The 16,728-nt window shown below is 46.0% G+C and overlaps 1 protein-coding gene across 1 annotated transcript in view; it reads right to left on the bottom strand.

The window, feature by feature from the left end:
* ATIC (5-aminoimidazole-4-carboxamide ribonucleotide formyltransferase/IMP cyclohydrolase) overlaps positions 1-16,528 on the bottom strand; it is a 32,537-nt gene extending 16,009 nt beyond the window's left edge. The window contains exons 1-10 of the mRNA XM_074968110.1: positions 16,436-16,528; positions 13,714-13,840; positions 11,572-11,648; positions 10,192-10,258; positions 9,288-9,376; positions 7,796-7,947; positions 7,553-7,709; positions 3,968-4,093; positions 2,286-2,393; positions 1,084-1,169 (exon numbers count right to left, since the gene is read on the bottom strand). Coding sequence (XP_074824211.1) covers positions 1,084-1,169; positions 2,286-2,393; positions 3,968-4,093; positions 7,553-7,709; positions 7,796-7,947; positions 9,288-9,376; positions 10,192-10,258; positions 11,572-11,648; positions 13,714-13,840; positions 16,436-16,457 — 1,011 coding nt within the window. The 5' untranslated portion in view covers positions 16,458-16,528. The remainder of the gene's footprint in view (positions 1-1,083; positions 1,170-2,285; positions 2,394-3,967; positions 4,094-7,552; positions 7,710-7,795; positions 7,948-9,287; positions 9,377-10,191; positions 10,259-11,571; positions 11,649-13,713; positions 13,841-16,435) is intronic.
* Positions 16,529-16,728: the final 200 nt, after the last annotated feature.

Here is a 16,728-nt window from a genome sequence, read left to right as displayed (position 1 = left end):
CCTATGGGCAAATTCATTCCTGTATCTATTCAAGACAAGTTTCTTGTAATGGCATACTGGAAATACTTTACCTACTATACAGAAGGGAGGTTTGTATTACATTCTCTTTACTTTGAGCATCTCTGAAATTCAGGGTGATCAGTAAAAGTCCTGGTACCTTTGTGAATGTATTTGTCTAACTGGGTTCAGAAGAGATGCTTTTTTGACGATGGCAGGTTCTCTTTTCTAAAAACATCTTAACACTTGCCTACACAACAGAAGTGGGATTTATATATGGAGCAGCACCTTTCGGACCCAGGCTCTGACTGGTCAGAGACAGACAAAGAAACTCTCGGATACTTTGAGGACACAAATAGTGACGGAATGGAACCGCATTGTCCCTAACAGCATTAAAAACTGACAGAGGTGATTTATTTTAGGGCCATAAAGTGATACATTTCCTTTTCGTTCATACTCTTAAATAACCCTCAGCGATACCACGCTCAGCCTAGAACAAACACTAACACTGTTTGGTTCAGTATTAATGCTGTCTGGTTTAGTTTTGCATTCATGGTTGTCATCTATTCTAGTGACTTGGGCGATATCCTCAGTTACGTAGCAGAATTAGGAGTACTATAGGGTTGTAGGCTCAGTCTATTGGTAGGCAGCAATCTACAAACGCATTTCTTTTCCCCCAGAAAGAAGGAGGCAGGCAGCTGTAGGGACGACTAGGAATTCCCCACTGTTCCGCCAGACCTGTTGAATCACCTATTACTAAAGTACGATCAGGGGTTTAGAGACGTGGCTGATGAAGGTTATGATCCACTTTGGAAATTAGTAGTTTGACTGTTCAGTTTTCACATTTGCCGCCACTGATTGCACATGAGTCACAGCTGGGAAAAAAAATCAAGACTGATTTAAATTCTGCACCCTGGATAGCAAATGATCAGAATGGACCAATAAATACAAATGAATAAAATGGACAGAAACAAAAATGGACCAATAATAAAAAAAAAAAAAGTATGACTGGAATTGCCATTACAACCAATGAGTTCACCAAGAGCTCTTCACCTTTGCAGAATAACTTGCGGTTTTTACACTAACCTCTCTGGAAATGATTTTAGCAGTCGGGACATCACAGATATCGGAGAGAGCGATGAAGTCACCAAACGAAGACATCCGATCAGCCCCTGTAAAATAATGTTTAAAAAGTGATTCATCTGCAGCACACACGCAAACCCACCCCTCCGCCCCACCAAACCATTCACGACTCAGTTTCTTTCCTCAGAGTTTGCTAATTTCATCACAAAGCAGAAGAAAGGGACACTTAAGAATCACAAGAAGGAAAACAAATCTAAGGCAGTCTCCCTGCCACAAAACCCATCCTAAAAAATATTTCTGTAGGTTCCTATTTTCCTCCTGCACATTCTCACTTTCGAAGCTTCTGTAATGGATGTCTTATAGAACACTGACTTTTCTAAGGGAAACCAGAGTCAGAAATGTACATAACAGCGATTTTGTATTTTATATTTAATGAACTGGTGCTCATTTAAAACCAGACACACATCAAACCTAGTCCTTCTAATCACTTGCCTCTCGTCACAGAGAATGCCAATTGTGTAGTAGTGCTTTTACATGAACAATGACCATCAAAGGTGACCTACAAATTGGGGGGGGGGGGGGGGAGAAGAGACTGGGTGTGTGACAATTATTTCCTTTTGAAACTGAGGTTTTATCTACCCTGCTTTTCCTGGAACGTGATGGACAACAAGAGAATGGGCAGAATGACATCAAAGTATCAAGAGTGAAATCTGAGCCACTGAGAAGGATTTTTAGCCTTCCTTTTTTCCCCTGTCAATACTTTAAACTCAAATAGAAAATGAACGGTTGGGAGAAAAATGATTTCTTCATGAACTATTCAACAGTACCCCACCCACAGTTGAGGGCTGAGAGCTTCCAATCCAGTTCTCTGGTTGTTCAGATTCCGCCAACAAAAGCAGGAAAGAGATTTCTTAAGTGAAAACAAGCAGGAGTTGGTTGAATTAGCTAAACTCACTTTGACTGAGAGCCAGTCCTGATTTGAATCTAGGTCCCTCGAGAGGAGAATGGATTGCACATTAATCAACAGTTATTTAGACTCTTCTGGAGAAGAACCAAAAAAACAAGATCTACCCGGATCTTCTAAATATCACCATAAACTTGCAAAGAGAAGAACCTGTGAACCACACGGCACATTGCTCAGGAGCAAGTACTATTGGTCTTCTCAGTTCTTTGCACAGATTAGTTTTTTTTACTTGCCACCCCACCTCTTGCTCGTGCATACGCAGTTGCCAAAGGCGTCAGGGTTGCGTGTAAATCATGCACCATGCAGGCCTGAGCTTCTTCCACCGTGAGTGGCAGTCCAACAGCAGCACCTAGTGGATAAAATGAGCAAAAACAGTGGAAGAAGAAAATGAGAACTATATTCTGGTCCAACTCCTTCATATCAGCAAAGCTGCCGGGGCATTTTAAGGAGGTGAGAGGACAGATATTGCAATGGCATTCAAAGAACAGAGTGTGACGGGTTGGATCACAGAAACCCCCTTGGGACTGCCACCTGATGTGCCAAGACTACTTCTGCCCCTGCTTTCCCTGCCAGCTTGAGACTCCAGCACCCTGTCTTGCTGGGCCAGACACGCCAGTCTGCTCCAACACAGACCCAGTGTCTGAACCACAAGCCCCAAAGCTGCAGACTTAGCTGAAAGTGACTTAAGAAGTGTTCCTGCCTTTAACACTCAGATGCCCAACTCCCAATGGGGTCCAAACCCCAAATAAATCAGTTTTACTCTGTGTAAAGCTTATACAGGGTAAACTCATAAATTGTTCGCCCTCTATAACACTGATAGAGAGATGGAAACAGCTGTTTGCCCCCCCCCCCCAAGTATGAATACATACTCTGGGTTAATTAATAAGTAAAAAGTGATTTTATTAAATATGGAAAGTAGGATTTAAAGTGGTTCCAAGTAATAACAGACAGAACAAAGTGAATTACCAAGCAAAATAAAATAAAACAAGCAAGTCTAAGTCTAGTACAGTAATAAAACTGAATACAGATAAAATCTCACCCTCAGAGATGTTTCAGTAAGTTTCTTTCACAGACTGGACGCCTTCCTAGTCTGGGCACAATCCTTTCCCCTGGTACAGCCCTTGTTCCAGCTCAGGTGGTAGCTAGGGGATTTCTCATGATGGCCGCCCCCTTATTCTGTTCCACCCACTTATATATCTTTTGCATAAGGCGGGAATCCTTTGTCCCTCTGGGTTCCCACCCCTCCTTCTCAATGGAAAAGCACCAGGTTAAAGATGGATTCCAGGTCAGGTGACATGATCACATGTCACTGTAAGACATCATTACCCACCTGCCAGCCCACATGTATACAGGAAGACTTACAAGTAAAACAGATTTCAGAGTAGCAGCCGTGTTAGTCTGTATTCGCAAAAAGAAAAGGAGTACCTTTTCTTTTTTGCGAATACAGACTAACACGGCTGCTACTCTGAAACCTGTCATTAGGCAAGGCACTGAATTTAGCCATATGGAGTGAAAATCTATCAACTTCAATAGTCTCTAAGGTGCCACAAGTACTCCTTTTCTTTTTAAGTAAAACAGAGCCATCTACAGTCAATTGTCCTGGTTAATGGGAGCCATTAAGATTCCAAACCACCATTAATGGCCCACATTTTGCATAACTACATTAGGACCTCAGAGTTATATTTCATATTTCTAGTTTCAGTTACAAGAGTGATACATTTATACAAACAAACAGGATGACCACACAGTAGATTATAAGCTTTGTTATGATACCTTACAAGAGACCTTTTGCATGAAGCATATTCCAGTTACATTATATTCACACTCATTAGTATATATTTATAAAATCATATAGAGTGCAACGTCACACAGAGTGCCTCTATTTCTTCCGTAAGACAAGTATCAATAAGATCCCACTCTTACCTGCAGGACTGACGTGTTTGAACGAGGCTGCTGCGGGAATACCTAAAGCCTGCTTGAGTTCTTTCACCAACTGCCAGGCATTCAGAGCGTCGCACAGGTTGATGAACCCAGGGGATCCATTGAGAACTGCACACAGATCATAAATGCACATTAAAGGGCGAAGGCCCCTCTCTCCAAGGAGCCTGAACGCCAAGTACAAGTTATTTTAAATTTAAACTGCTACCACTTAGAACCAAACATTACACAAACTGTTTTCTTTTAAACACACCGAGCACATACGGAAAGAAAGATCTGGTTTCTGCCCAGCTGCTGTGGCTATTGTATAGCACGGAGCGCACAGAGCGGAGCCCAAACATAAGGCCACTATTCTACAGGACACCCACAGAGGAAGGACAGCCCCGCAGTTTACTCACTGCACTGTGACTCGGGAAAACCGGGTTCAGTTTCTGTCTCTGCTACAGACTGCCTGTGTGACTTTGAACAAGCCACTTAGGCCCTGATCCTCAAAGGCACTTTGGCATCCAACTCCCATTGATTTCAAACTCCCATTCCAATGGGAGTTAGAAGCCAGATCTTCAGGCATTTAGACACCGAGTATCCCTGTGCCTCAGTTCCCCACTTGTAAAATAGGAATAATAGCACTTTCTTCTACCACCCATTAGTCTCCCGTGTCTACTTTGGGTAAAGACGGTCTCTTCCTGCCTATATACATTCTAGCAGTGTGGAGCCCTAACCTCTAAAGAGGACATTGTAATGTAAGTAGTTAAAGAACATAGGAATACTTTATTTAAATATGTACATTTCTGCTCCTTCTATGGTGGGTCTTCTCAGAAACCCAAGGGTTATTTTGTTTGCTTGTTTTTTAAACTAAGTGGATATGGCCCTGATTCAGCAAGATACTTAACCATATGCCTAACTTTAAACACATGCGCTGCCCAATTGACTTCAGAGGAACTATACACAGGGATAAAGTTAAGCAAATGCTTTTCAGCAAAGCACTTAATCCGGACCTTTAATCAGAAATGCTAAACCAGAAGAAGAGCACAATCTCTCATAGCATCCCAAATGTGAAATAATCCCACCATATTTTAATACTATCATGGCATCTGCACACTCAAAACTATAAAAACAGAGAACCACCTGCATTTGTGAGTCTGGATGGGGCGGGGAAGGCTGATTGGGGGAAAAAATTGTTCTTGTGTTCCTGAAGGAGACTAGGACACCTGAAACCGATATGGTTCTGCTGACATGCAATGTAGATTTGCTAGCAAATCAGCTTCCAATTCCTGTGTGAGTCTCTTACGAGATTCTTGAACTACAAGGAAATGTGAATCCATTAAGACCATTTCTTAATAGCATACTGCCTATACGCGAGGCATGAAAGCCAGAACTTCCGAACAGCGACACTGCAAACACCGTTATGAGGAGACCAAAAAAAAAGGCACTATCTCCACCATATTTGAGGGTCATTCTGATATCATGGGGATAAGGAAAGGGAAACCAGGAGAAAACTATTTGGAGAAGCATGAAACAGAAGCCCTGTCTGTATTAAAGGATCAGCTAGAAAAACAAGTGAAATGGTGAAATTTTGGAGCCACAGATGTCTGAAAGGATGCTAAATAAGGAGAAGAAGAAGGAGAACATTTTAAGAAATAGTAAAAAGGTTTTCCTTCCTGGGTTTTAGTAGTAAGTTTGGACAAAATAAGCTGTTGCAACTCAGCCCTTATACACTGACTTAAATGGCACTGCATAGATTTACACCAGTTAAGGATCTACCCTTTAATATGAAATTACAGTAAATCTTGGACAGACTGTAGACACCGATTTTCCTCATGACAGCTACTATGTCTCACTCTGTTCATTCGTTGAAGTGCTTCCTACTCAACAACCAACTCTTTACTAGAGACCTTTGCTGTGTGGCATTTGAACTAAGCAACTGCAAGGCACTTCAATCTTCCAGGCAAACATCTGCCACAAAACAAGCCGGCTACTGTAGTGGAAAGAAATCTTTTTAGAACTGAGGTGCAAGGCTGGAAAGTACATCATCATCCTCATCGGATACCAGCTCATCATCCTGCTTGTTTTCAGAAAAAGCAAACCGAAGTATTGATCAAACACTTTTGCCTTTGCTGCAAAATTAACAACAATTTTACCATCTCTACCTAGTAATGGGCCTAGACAATTGCTAGGATTTCTTTTGTTCCTAATTGCGTTATGTGTGTTCCACTATCGTGGGGATAGGGAAAGAAAACTGCTGCAGGAAACTAGGTGGAAAAGCGTAGAACAGAAACCCTTTAAGAATCAGTTAGAAAAGTAAAAACAAACAAAAAAAAAATCAGGAACAAAAAATCCTAGAGAACAAGTTAGGCACGACTTGACTGGTTCTGCCTGATCATAGGGAAATAAATACATATATTGCCCTAGGATCAGGCAAGACCAAATCAAGCACGAATCCTACTCTCCCTGGGCTTCCCATAGCCTTGCTGGGGAGCAAGCAGCCAGAACTATGTTCTGCCTACTCCCCCGCAATACAGCAGGCAACCACTGGGGGAGCTACTGACCAAGGGACAACAGCTGCACACCACACTCTAGCCCAGGGGTGGGCCCGGCCGGAGCCGCAGCCATGCTGCCCTGGTGCTGGGGAACTGTGACCGCAAGGGAGGGAGGCACGGGAGGGGCCAGGGGCTAGACTCCGCCCCGCTCACCACGCTGCCCTGGTGCTGGGGAACTGTGACCGCGAGGGAGGGAGGCAGGGGAGGGGCCAGGCGCTAGACTCCGCCCCACTCACCACGCTGCCAGAGAGTTGGGACGGCTCCTCTGCAAGCCTGTCCTGACCCCGCTCCCTGGCAGGAGCTCGGGGGCCAGAGGGAAGGGTCCTGCGGGCCAGATGTGGCCCGCAGGCCAGAGTTTGCCCCCTTCTGCTCTAGCCCAGGGGTGGCCAACCTGGGGCTCCGGAGCCACATGCAGCTCTTCAGAAGTTAATATGCGGCTCCTTGTATAGGCACCGACTCCAGGGCTGGAGCTACAGGGGCCAACTTTCCAAGGCGCCGGGGGGTCCTCACTGCTCAACCACGGCCCTGCCACAGGCCCTGCCCCCTCCCCTGAGCCTGCCATGCCCTCGCTCCTCCACCTCCCCTCCAGAGCCTCCTGCATGCCACGAAACAGCTGATCGGGCGGTGCGGGGAGGGAGGGGGAGGCGCTGATCCGTGGGGCTGTTGGTGGGTGGGAGGCACTGGGAATGGGGATGGGGGGGAGCAGATGGGAGGCTGCTGATGTATTACTGTGGCTTTTTGGCAATGTACATTGGTAAATTCTGGCTCCTTCTCAGGCTCAGGTTGGCCACCCCTGCTCTAGCCTCATACCACACCACAACTTGTCCTGGGGCTGCAGAGCGCGTGCTGGGAGGTGGCGCCCCCTCTTGGTACCAGAAGAGCTGATCCAAACACTTCCCTTTTAAAGTCACAGAGCACGGCTCAGGGAGGCATTCCCAATGCAGAATCAAATACGCATTTTCCCAGCTGTCACCCTGGAGGGCCACAGGGTGAACTCTGCTGCTGTAGCTCAGCCAATCCTTCTGTGTCTTACCAGTCAGAGGAAGCTTAGGCCTCAGCGTGTAGAGCTGTGCAGGGGTCTGGTGGGGGTTCATGCCATAACGCAGAGGAAGCTGGGATACTCCCTTGCTGTACTCTTTCCTGAAGTAATCGGAGATAGCTCCATCATACTGAGCAGTGTGAGTGAAAGCCTGAGGACAAAACAGGCAAGACTGTTTGGTTTCTAGGACACGCTCTCCAAAGGGAGCACAATTTTGTTCTAAAGAAAGGGCCAGACCTTCAGTGACAGCTGACGTCTGGTTTCCAAGGAGGTGTCTTTACTACTAGATGCCTTCATCTCTTCAGCCACAGAGGCATAATCTGCAGGGTCACACACGACCGTCACACGAGCATGGTTCTTCGCAGCAGCACGTAGCAGGGTTACTCCGCCTTCAAAAAAGAAACCCAGAAGTGTGTAACACTGCTCTTCTGTATTCAAAATACCTGGAACCTCACATCTTAGTCTAAGGTTGATGCCCTCTGACCTAGAGCTAAGGTATCACGGTTCCCTTCTCTACTAATAGTCTATGGCGCCTGCCATCTGAGGATCTCAAAGCCCTTTGCAAATATTAATGGTCCTGTATGTAAGCTCTGAGATCACCTTTCCCTCTTAAACCCCATCGCACACAGCTATTAGAACACCTTTGATCGCATAAGATGCCTGGTCCTTGCAAGAGACCTGGTGACCAGACACCAGAGAAAGGACATAATTCAAAACCTTTCTCTTCATGAGATGCTGACCAAGGATGCTGTCCTGTTAGGTTAGTAACTAACATGAGGAGCAAAGCTATGTATCAGAGAGAAATCCACATTTGCAAACCCTCCCTAGATGGCGCCAAATCAAGGGTCCTACCCAATTTCATGAGGGAGTAAACTGTGCACAAAGACAAGCCCCTGCATTTGTAACTGCTCCTTACAATGGTGATCTGCCTGGTGCTTTTAACTGCTTAGCTTTTCTTCCCCAAAGCTTCTATTTCTCGTTGCACTGCTGTGTGCTACACAAAGACACTTAATCTGCTCTCCACACTGCAAAAGAGTCTGCCCAACCTGCCACTTCTAAACAAAACCCCTGCATAGACACCTGGTGCTTCTGTAAGTCAGGCTTCACTATTCCACCAGCTAAGCAGTGCGCTCACCAGTCAGTTAGAATGAATCCGTGTTGCTGTAACTTTCATTATTCTATTCCTGAAGGGCACCCCCATTTCATCCTGCCACCCCAGCCTGATCAACACCCGCCCTTCCTCGACTGGCAATTGCCATAATGTTTTGCCAAGTGGTCATGACCATCTGAGCGAAGTGCCTTAACACTGCAGTATAGATCAACCAAAGAAAGGCTCAGAGAGTGACAATATTATTATCACCACTGCAGACCTTTACGTGCAGACCTTTACGGGGGGGGGGGAGGAGGAAAAGCTCAGTGGTTTGAGCATTGGCCTGCTAAACCCAGGGTTGTGAGTTCAATCCTTGAGGGGGCCATTTAGGGATAAGGGGCAAAAATTGGGGATTGGTCCTGCTTTGAGCAGGGGGTTGGACTAGATGACCTCCTGAGGTCCCTTCCAACCCCGATATTCTAGGATATGATTCTATGGATGCATGAAGTCTCCCAGGAAGAGGGATAGAGATCTCTAAGGGACCAGAGATCAATGCCTTTCATCAGCTATCACATTTCCCTTGGCTATCACGTCAGCCCTCAGTGAAAGTTTTGCTCTCAGAGTTTCCCATGGACTTACCGATGTCTATGTTTTCGACCGCCTCCTGTACAGTGACATTTGGGGAAGACACTGTCTTCACAAAGGGGTACAGGTTACAAACCACAACTCTAGAAAGTGAGCAGGGAAAACCTTGGGTTACTCGTCAAGAAGTAGGGTAGTCAAGTTGGGCGTAGCTGTTTCCACAGTACAGTCACTGTTCTTTCCTCATGTCCTCGTCTCTGACATGAGACCAGCACAAAATCCTAAACTCAGATCTGTGCCTCTCCTAAGGAAGTGGAGATGGCTAAAACTCATCAATTCATACATTCTAAGGCCAGAAGGGACCATTGTGATCATCTAGTCTGACCTCTCGCACAACTCAGCCAACAGGACTTCCCTGTATTAATTCCTGGTTCCAGCTCTGCTTGAACTACACCATCTTTTTTAGGACAACATCCATTCTTGATTTTAAAATGTCCAGTGAACGAGAGTCCACTTGCTAAATTGTCCCACTGATTAATTACCCTGAGCTAACCATTTTCAATATGGCCTTCATAAGCCTTTCATCTTCCAGACAGACCTATTTTGCCATGTCCCTTTCATTTGGGCCTCACCATATTTCTAATCAGCTTTACTACCCATCACTGCGTCTTTCCACAGTCTTCATGAAGAGCCACACCCTCACCCGGTCACTTTGTGGCTGCTAATACCTGTATCTATGCAAGTCAAAACAGTGAATGCAATGGCTTACCATCTTGACTTCGATGGAGCCATGCAAATCACACCAGCTGAGGATAAATTCCCATATCAATTTAATCAAAATTAATCAAAGTTAAACAAAATTAGATATAGTGAGGGTAAATCATTGCTTACTGAAATACAGAGCAATGAGGACACTTTATTCCCTTCTGAATTTAGCCAGGCCGCATATTCAGACATTTACCTTACAAGGCTGAACCCCTGTTTGTCCATATCAGCTCCATCTTCTGGACTATTACGAGCCAAGATTCCTAATTACAAAAACAGTAGGTTTTTTAACAAAGGATAATTAAAACTTTCTCAGCATCTTTCTTCAGAGTACATGCTCTCTCTGAGATTTTATTCCATAAACACATTCTGATTATGTTTAAATTACAACAGCAGCAGCAAAAAATCCCATTGTATTGGCTTTCTGGTTGCTCAAATTTCACTGTAATAGATTTTCCAGCACTAAATCCCGGGGGAACTCCAAGTGCTGAACACAAAGCCCCAAAACAACTGCAACTAATGCGCAGCCAGCTGCTTATCTTAAAACATGGGAATGGTCACTGAAGGCTTTAGTGCATAGGTAAGGAGGAAAAAGTCACCCGTGACTTGCCACCCAACAATACATAAACCCCATGAAATAAATGAGGAGGTAAAGTGGAGCCTGGAGCAGAATGAGACAGCTGACAGGCGGGTGTACAGTAAGTGGGACAGGAATCCAGAGCTGAACGTCCCCTGAAGAGACCCTACTTTTCCATTCCCCTCAAGAGTGTGAAATGAGATGGCCAAATAGGTCCAACCCTAAGAATCTCAAGTGCTGCAACAGGAGATGAAGCACTAGACACCTCCTTGGCCAAATACCTAGAGTTCTTCCAAAAGTAAGAGCTTGAATCACCTCAATGAACAGGGAGCCAGTGAAGCTTACAAAATGCAGGAATCACCCACCAAAGCCAAAGCTGCCACGGGGCCCCATTCTGCAGGCCAAATTCATCTACAGGCCAAATTCAGTGGAGCTGCACCTGCTGGAACAGGTTTAAATTTCAGTCTGCCAGGAGTTTGCAAGGGAAGCCGAAGGCAGGCCACACTGCACTGCAGTAAGATCGCTGCATGTCACAACTCTCAAGTAGTTTCAGAGCTGGGCAGCTCTGCTCGCAGCTGAAACCAGGCTGAAGTATTCTTCCTGTAGATACGTGCTACTCCCAGGATGCCGAGCCGTTCAGTGTGGTAAACCATGATCAACAGAGAGGGCGGCCATTGCACATGAGCCTCCTGGCATGTCTCCTACTCAGTTGAGCAATGCCTCCTACCTTGTTGCTACAGTGATGAGAGGGGACCCCTCAGCCTCCAGCATCCTGGAGGGAAGGAACTAGTCTGACGAAAGGGTGCTGGTCAGTATGCCACACATTCTAACAGCCAGCGAACGACGCAGCTCCCATTGATTGCGTGTGGGTTACAACTGGGTGACCCGCAGCTTCATCGGTCCTCATTCCCCAATTCTTCCACCCAATCCCCTGAAGGGCCATCCAGCAAGCCACCTTGATTTCCGTTTCAAAATGGAAGGACATCAGCAACCACTTACCAGCATGGACTGCGGGGTGCAGGGTTTTCACACGTCCCCCTAACATTTCAGGAAAGCCAGTCAGATCGGACACATCTCTGCTCAAGGGGGAAACAAAACATTGAAATGACTGCTCAGCACTTGACAGACGGAGTGGCTCTGCAGGCTCAAGATTCTCATTCATGGCCTAACCTGGTCCAATTTAAGTCAATGGGAGTTTTAACACTGGCTGCAATGGGAGGAGATTCAGACCCTAAAAGTCTCCAAACTTTAAAGGGATGCCCAAGATTAAAAAGGCCAAAAATTAGACTTTGCAGCTTTGCGTGGCTAAAAATCATGACCTCTCTGTCTCCAATCGCTAATGAAGAGAGAGCACGATTCTTGTAAGTGGAAGGGCCCTGTATGTTCACAAGACTGGAGCAGATGGAAGGCATGATACACTAACAACGTATTTATCACACAACTCAGTTTCTTCCAGTATTGCATCCTTGTCATGAAGGGCTGATAGATGTTTCAGGACAGGGAGTCAGGGAAACTATTCTGCATTAAGGTAGGTATGGTTTATGGTTCCACTACGTCTGGCATCTCTCTGACATAGCTAGCAAAATGTTTCTGCTAATAACGGTTACTTGCAGGACCATGCTAGGAATGCTTATTTAACTCTCTTCCACAATTTAACCAATTTCCTACACTTAACAAGGCACAGAGCTATACTTTATGTAAAACTTACATCCAACACAGCCCAAAAGGGGAAGGACACCGCTTTCCAGATCTGCCCTGAACAGCACATCAGGAGTTCCCAAAATAAATAAATAACTCTAATGGGCATCAGCTGCTTTCCCCGGGAATGGAAATTCAGTAGGTCTTTTAAAATCAAATTAAGCTGACGTGCGCAATTATTTTGTGAGTGGGCTTTCATTCTGAAATAACCAGCCAAGTCAACGTGACTTACAAAAAAATACAACATAACCTCTGTCTTAATCTATTTATTTGGACAGATATGGACTAGATAACTTAATAAGAACTTGTACAAGTGGGCTGAGAGATCAATCTTAGAAGAAACGTTATATGTGGAAGTTGACTCAAATCGTTTTAAAGATCCAGCATTTTAGATGCAGTATTATTCCGCTCAGACAGAAGTTCAAGATATCAGCACCATTCCTCCTGTAAATTGTGGCTTTAATCCCACTGCTGTTATGTTGTTCACTGTTCTTCAGAGTTAGCCTTAGCTAACGCATTAAGAAATTATGGATTTGCTTTTCATTTCCTTCACCTCGTGACTGTTTATAATTAGAAGGAACTGTAAATTGGGGATGAAACGAGACTAACGTGACCATCCCAAAGTGCTGTCACCTCTTGAGAGAGGGACCAGAAACACAATCTCGGGGGAATTTTGGAGGAAGCATAAATTCATGGAGATGCCGCCACAGCTTCTCTTGCCATGGTCATTCGCGGAGAGGGTGAACAACAGCCAGTCAAGACAAGCGCTTTAACAGATTTGCCATCATTACACTGGAAACTATTTATATTTGACTGAAACTGCTTTTGAATGGTGGCGTGCGGAGACCCAGAATCAAAACATTTCCTCAAATCATAGGCTGAACTGCCTCGAGACTCTGCGCGCCTCCCTTTTCAGTGGAGGAGTGCTCACGCTTTCCTGCCTGTCACACACACGGAGGACATCCCAAATCATTTGCCACTTTTGCAAAGCTGGGCCACCGTTTTCAGCTAGACAATTTGTGGTTTTGAACAGAAATAATCTACAAATCCCCATAAAACCCTGTAACATTTCCTACTTTCCAAGAAAGGGTAAAGACCAGTTTTCAGCTGCCAGCACAGACTAGCATTAAGGCCTGATTTTTTAGGACAATACATTACCTGATAGGAGAGGAACTGGGTTAGGGCAAAATGAGAACAAGGGATTGCAGGAACCCTCACTTCCCCATCAGTCACCACACACACTCCCTCATATCAACATTCTTTGGACTCAATCTGCTTCCAGCCAAGGAGCCAGACCTTGAGTTTTGTTGCATTTAAATGGTATATTTCCCTCCCCATCTTTGCCTCAAATCACAGCAAACTAATGAAATGATTTAACATTTTCAGACGTTTGATATATTTTTGGTTGGGAATAATGTTGACACTGAGAGAGAGCGCTCTTACCTGACGTTCAGGCCAGCACCCCTAAGACAGTTTGCCGTTCCTCCAGAGGCAACCAAACCCAACCCAAGAGAGTTGAGGCATTTTGCAAATTCTATCAGGCCAGTCTTGTCTGAGACACTGAATAAAGCTAGGAGAAGAAGAGAAGAGAGGGAACATTCTGGTAACACACAGATGGATATTTTCCCCTTTACCACTTTGCATAAAGTAATAAAGTAACAGATTTGAGGCCAAATATGCAACTAACCTCACTAAACAATTTTTAAATCAAAACTAGAAATTACTTCTGTAGACGAGCTGCATGTTCAAATGCCAGCAGGGTCTGCTGCCTGGCTAAGTAACTGCACAATCTAACAGTATCATTAAACATTTGCCCGTACTCCTAGAAGGCTATGTGGCCTAGTAGACAGAGAACTGAATTGGCACTAGGTTCTACACTTCCAGCTCTGTCACTGGCCTGCAGGATGACCGAGGGCAAGTCACTTTGCCGGTCTGTGCCTCAGTTTCCCACCTGTAAGACAGGAATAATGACACTGACCTACTTCGTAAAGCACTTTAGGATCTATGGATGAAAAGATAAGAGCTGGGTATCATTTATAATAATAGTGTTTGGGTGAGGTTTTGGGAGTGAGATTTGAATGCCCTCTTCCCATTCATTTTAAGACTAATGATTTTAATTATTGATATGAATGGGAATTATGGGGTGGGGAGCAAATTATGTTGACAGCTTTGAAGAGCTCAGTCAGGATATTTTTCTAAAACATACCCTTAGCTCCAGTCATAAGGTGTTTGCTTACACAGTAAGGAAGACTACTTCCCGGCTGAAGTTTTCTGGCCTGTGTAATGCAGAGGGTCAGCTGAAATACCACAACTGTTGCCTTCTGGCATTTCAAATTAGTCTAATTCCACCTGCAAAACCAACATTCAACTGGACATTTTTTTAATGCTCGAACTGAGTGTCCACAACTCTGAAAAATAAGGCCCTTTGCAAAAATAGCAACTTGCTTATTTCACTTGGCCTGTGAGTAGCTAATGGAAACTTTACAAAGGAAGAACAGTGTCTATGAATGGATTTATCAAAACGTGGCGCACAGTGACCGTGAATTCTTATCTGTTATCTTAGCAGTGCAGATTAATGGCACCTACAATCCACAGTTCACAGATCCAGCACACTGATATCATGAAGCCCTGAACTTGCAAACATTTAACTCTGAGTAACTTCATGCATAAAAAGTTACTCAGAGATGTTTGCAGGGTCGGAGACTAAATGCACCGAACAGGAATGAATGCAGTTGCTACTGTCCTGAGCATTAAACACACACACTCCTAGGGATGTCTTCATTTTATGATGGGTAAACCAAGGAAAAGAAAGGTTAAGCTACTTGCCTAAGCAAGTGCCATAGCAAATTGGTGTCAGGAATAGAAAAAGCAGGCCCAGTCCCCTGCTGTAACTACAAGATCTTAACCAAGGCCCTGACCAGGGGTTTGGATCCACACATGCAGACCCCGGGAGCACCAAAGAACTGATTGCAAAAAGCTGGGTCTCTTAATGGTTCCAAGTGAGGACACCAGGTCCCAGAAGATCAATGAGCAAGTCATAAAGAGTGGGGAGGCAGTTTTTTATTCCCTATTTTGAAGAGCTTCTGTACATTCATAACTGCATCTGCTTATACTTCCAGCCAAATAACTTCTTAAAAAACTCCTAAAAGAAAAGGAGTACTTGTGGCACCTTAAATATATATTAAAAATATATTTGTTAGTCTCTAAGGTGCCACAAGTACTCTTTTTCCTTTTGCAGATACAGACTAACACGGCTGCTACTCTGAAACCTAAAAAACTCCCGTTCACGCTATCAGCCCTGCAGAGCCAGCACAGCTACGGAGTGAGCTGGGTTCTATTCAGCTCCAGACATCACCCCAATTATTAACTAAGGCCATGTCCACACTTACAAGCTTACAGAGGCACTGCTGTAAGAGCACTCGACAGGAGAGAGAAACTTACGTTTCTCAGGGGTGTGAAAAAACCAAAAACACACCCCTGAGCAACAAAAGTTCTGGTGACGTAAGTGCTAGTGTAGACACGGCCTGACCGCCATGTTAACAGTCACGGCATGAGGCCAATTCATGACTGTGCCTTGCACTTCGGGCAGTTATTTACATCTGTGCAAATGGCACGGTCCCAGATATAAAAGGCTGTTCAGACACATTTTGCACATGCTTTACGGTCAGGTTACACTGGTGCAAATGACTGTGATTTGGACCCTGGACAACTGCAAAGGGAACCCAACCGAAACCCAAACTCGTGCTGTTTGTCTCAAACAGGATTTCACGGCACCCCTGCTGGGAGAGGGGGATTTTGGGGAGGGGGGGGGAGAGGAGAGAATCCAACTAAAATCTGTTTAACGGGCAACACGAAAAAACCCACAGGCCCCGCTTCCGACCTGCCCAGGGGCATAGAGAGATCGGGTCGGCAAACAGCGGCTCCCAAGCGCCCTCAGCTCGTCTCAGCCCCCCTCGCTTCCCCATGGCCGGGGGCAAGAGCGCGGCAAAGCCCCTTCGGCTGGCTGGCCGGAGAGCCAGCTCCGGAGCCCAGCAGCGCCAAGCCAGGCCCAGGCCCTACAGCCCCGGATCCCCCCCACCCCGAGCCCGGGCACGCGCAGCCCCCACCCAGGCCCGCGGGCCGGGCCGGGCGCTGCTGCAGGGCAAGCTCAGACCGCGGGCGTTACCCAGCTGCCGCCCGCTCGCCATGCTCCGCGGCGGGCCCGATCCGGCGGCGGCGGCTGCACGTGGGGCGGCCCCGGGAAGCGCCGGGCAGGAGGTGGGGCGGCCGCTGCATGCTGGGAGCGCCGGGGACGGCGGGGGCTGAGCCGTCTGCAGAGACCCAGCCCCAAGGGCGGGACCGCGGCGAGTAGCAAAGGGGCCGGGCCGGGCCGAGCCGAGCCGCGCGCAGCAGCCCCCCCCCCGGCCCCCCGTGCTCCTGCCCGCTTCCCCAGCTAGGAAAGTGTCCCCAGCCTAGCGG

This window comes from Natator depressus, chromosome 11 (genome assembly GCF_965152275.1).
Source record: "Natator depressus isolate rNatDep1 chromosome 11, rNatDep2.hap1, whole genome shotgun sequence".
In the NCBI taxonomy this organism is placed as follows: domain Eukaryota; kingdom Metazoa; phylum Chordata; order Testudines; family Cheloniidae; genus Natator; species Natator depressus.
The sequence above is the reverse complement of the archived record's forward strand: the minus strand, read 5'-3'. Positions and strand labels throughout refer to the sequence as shown.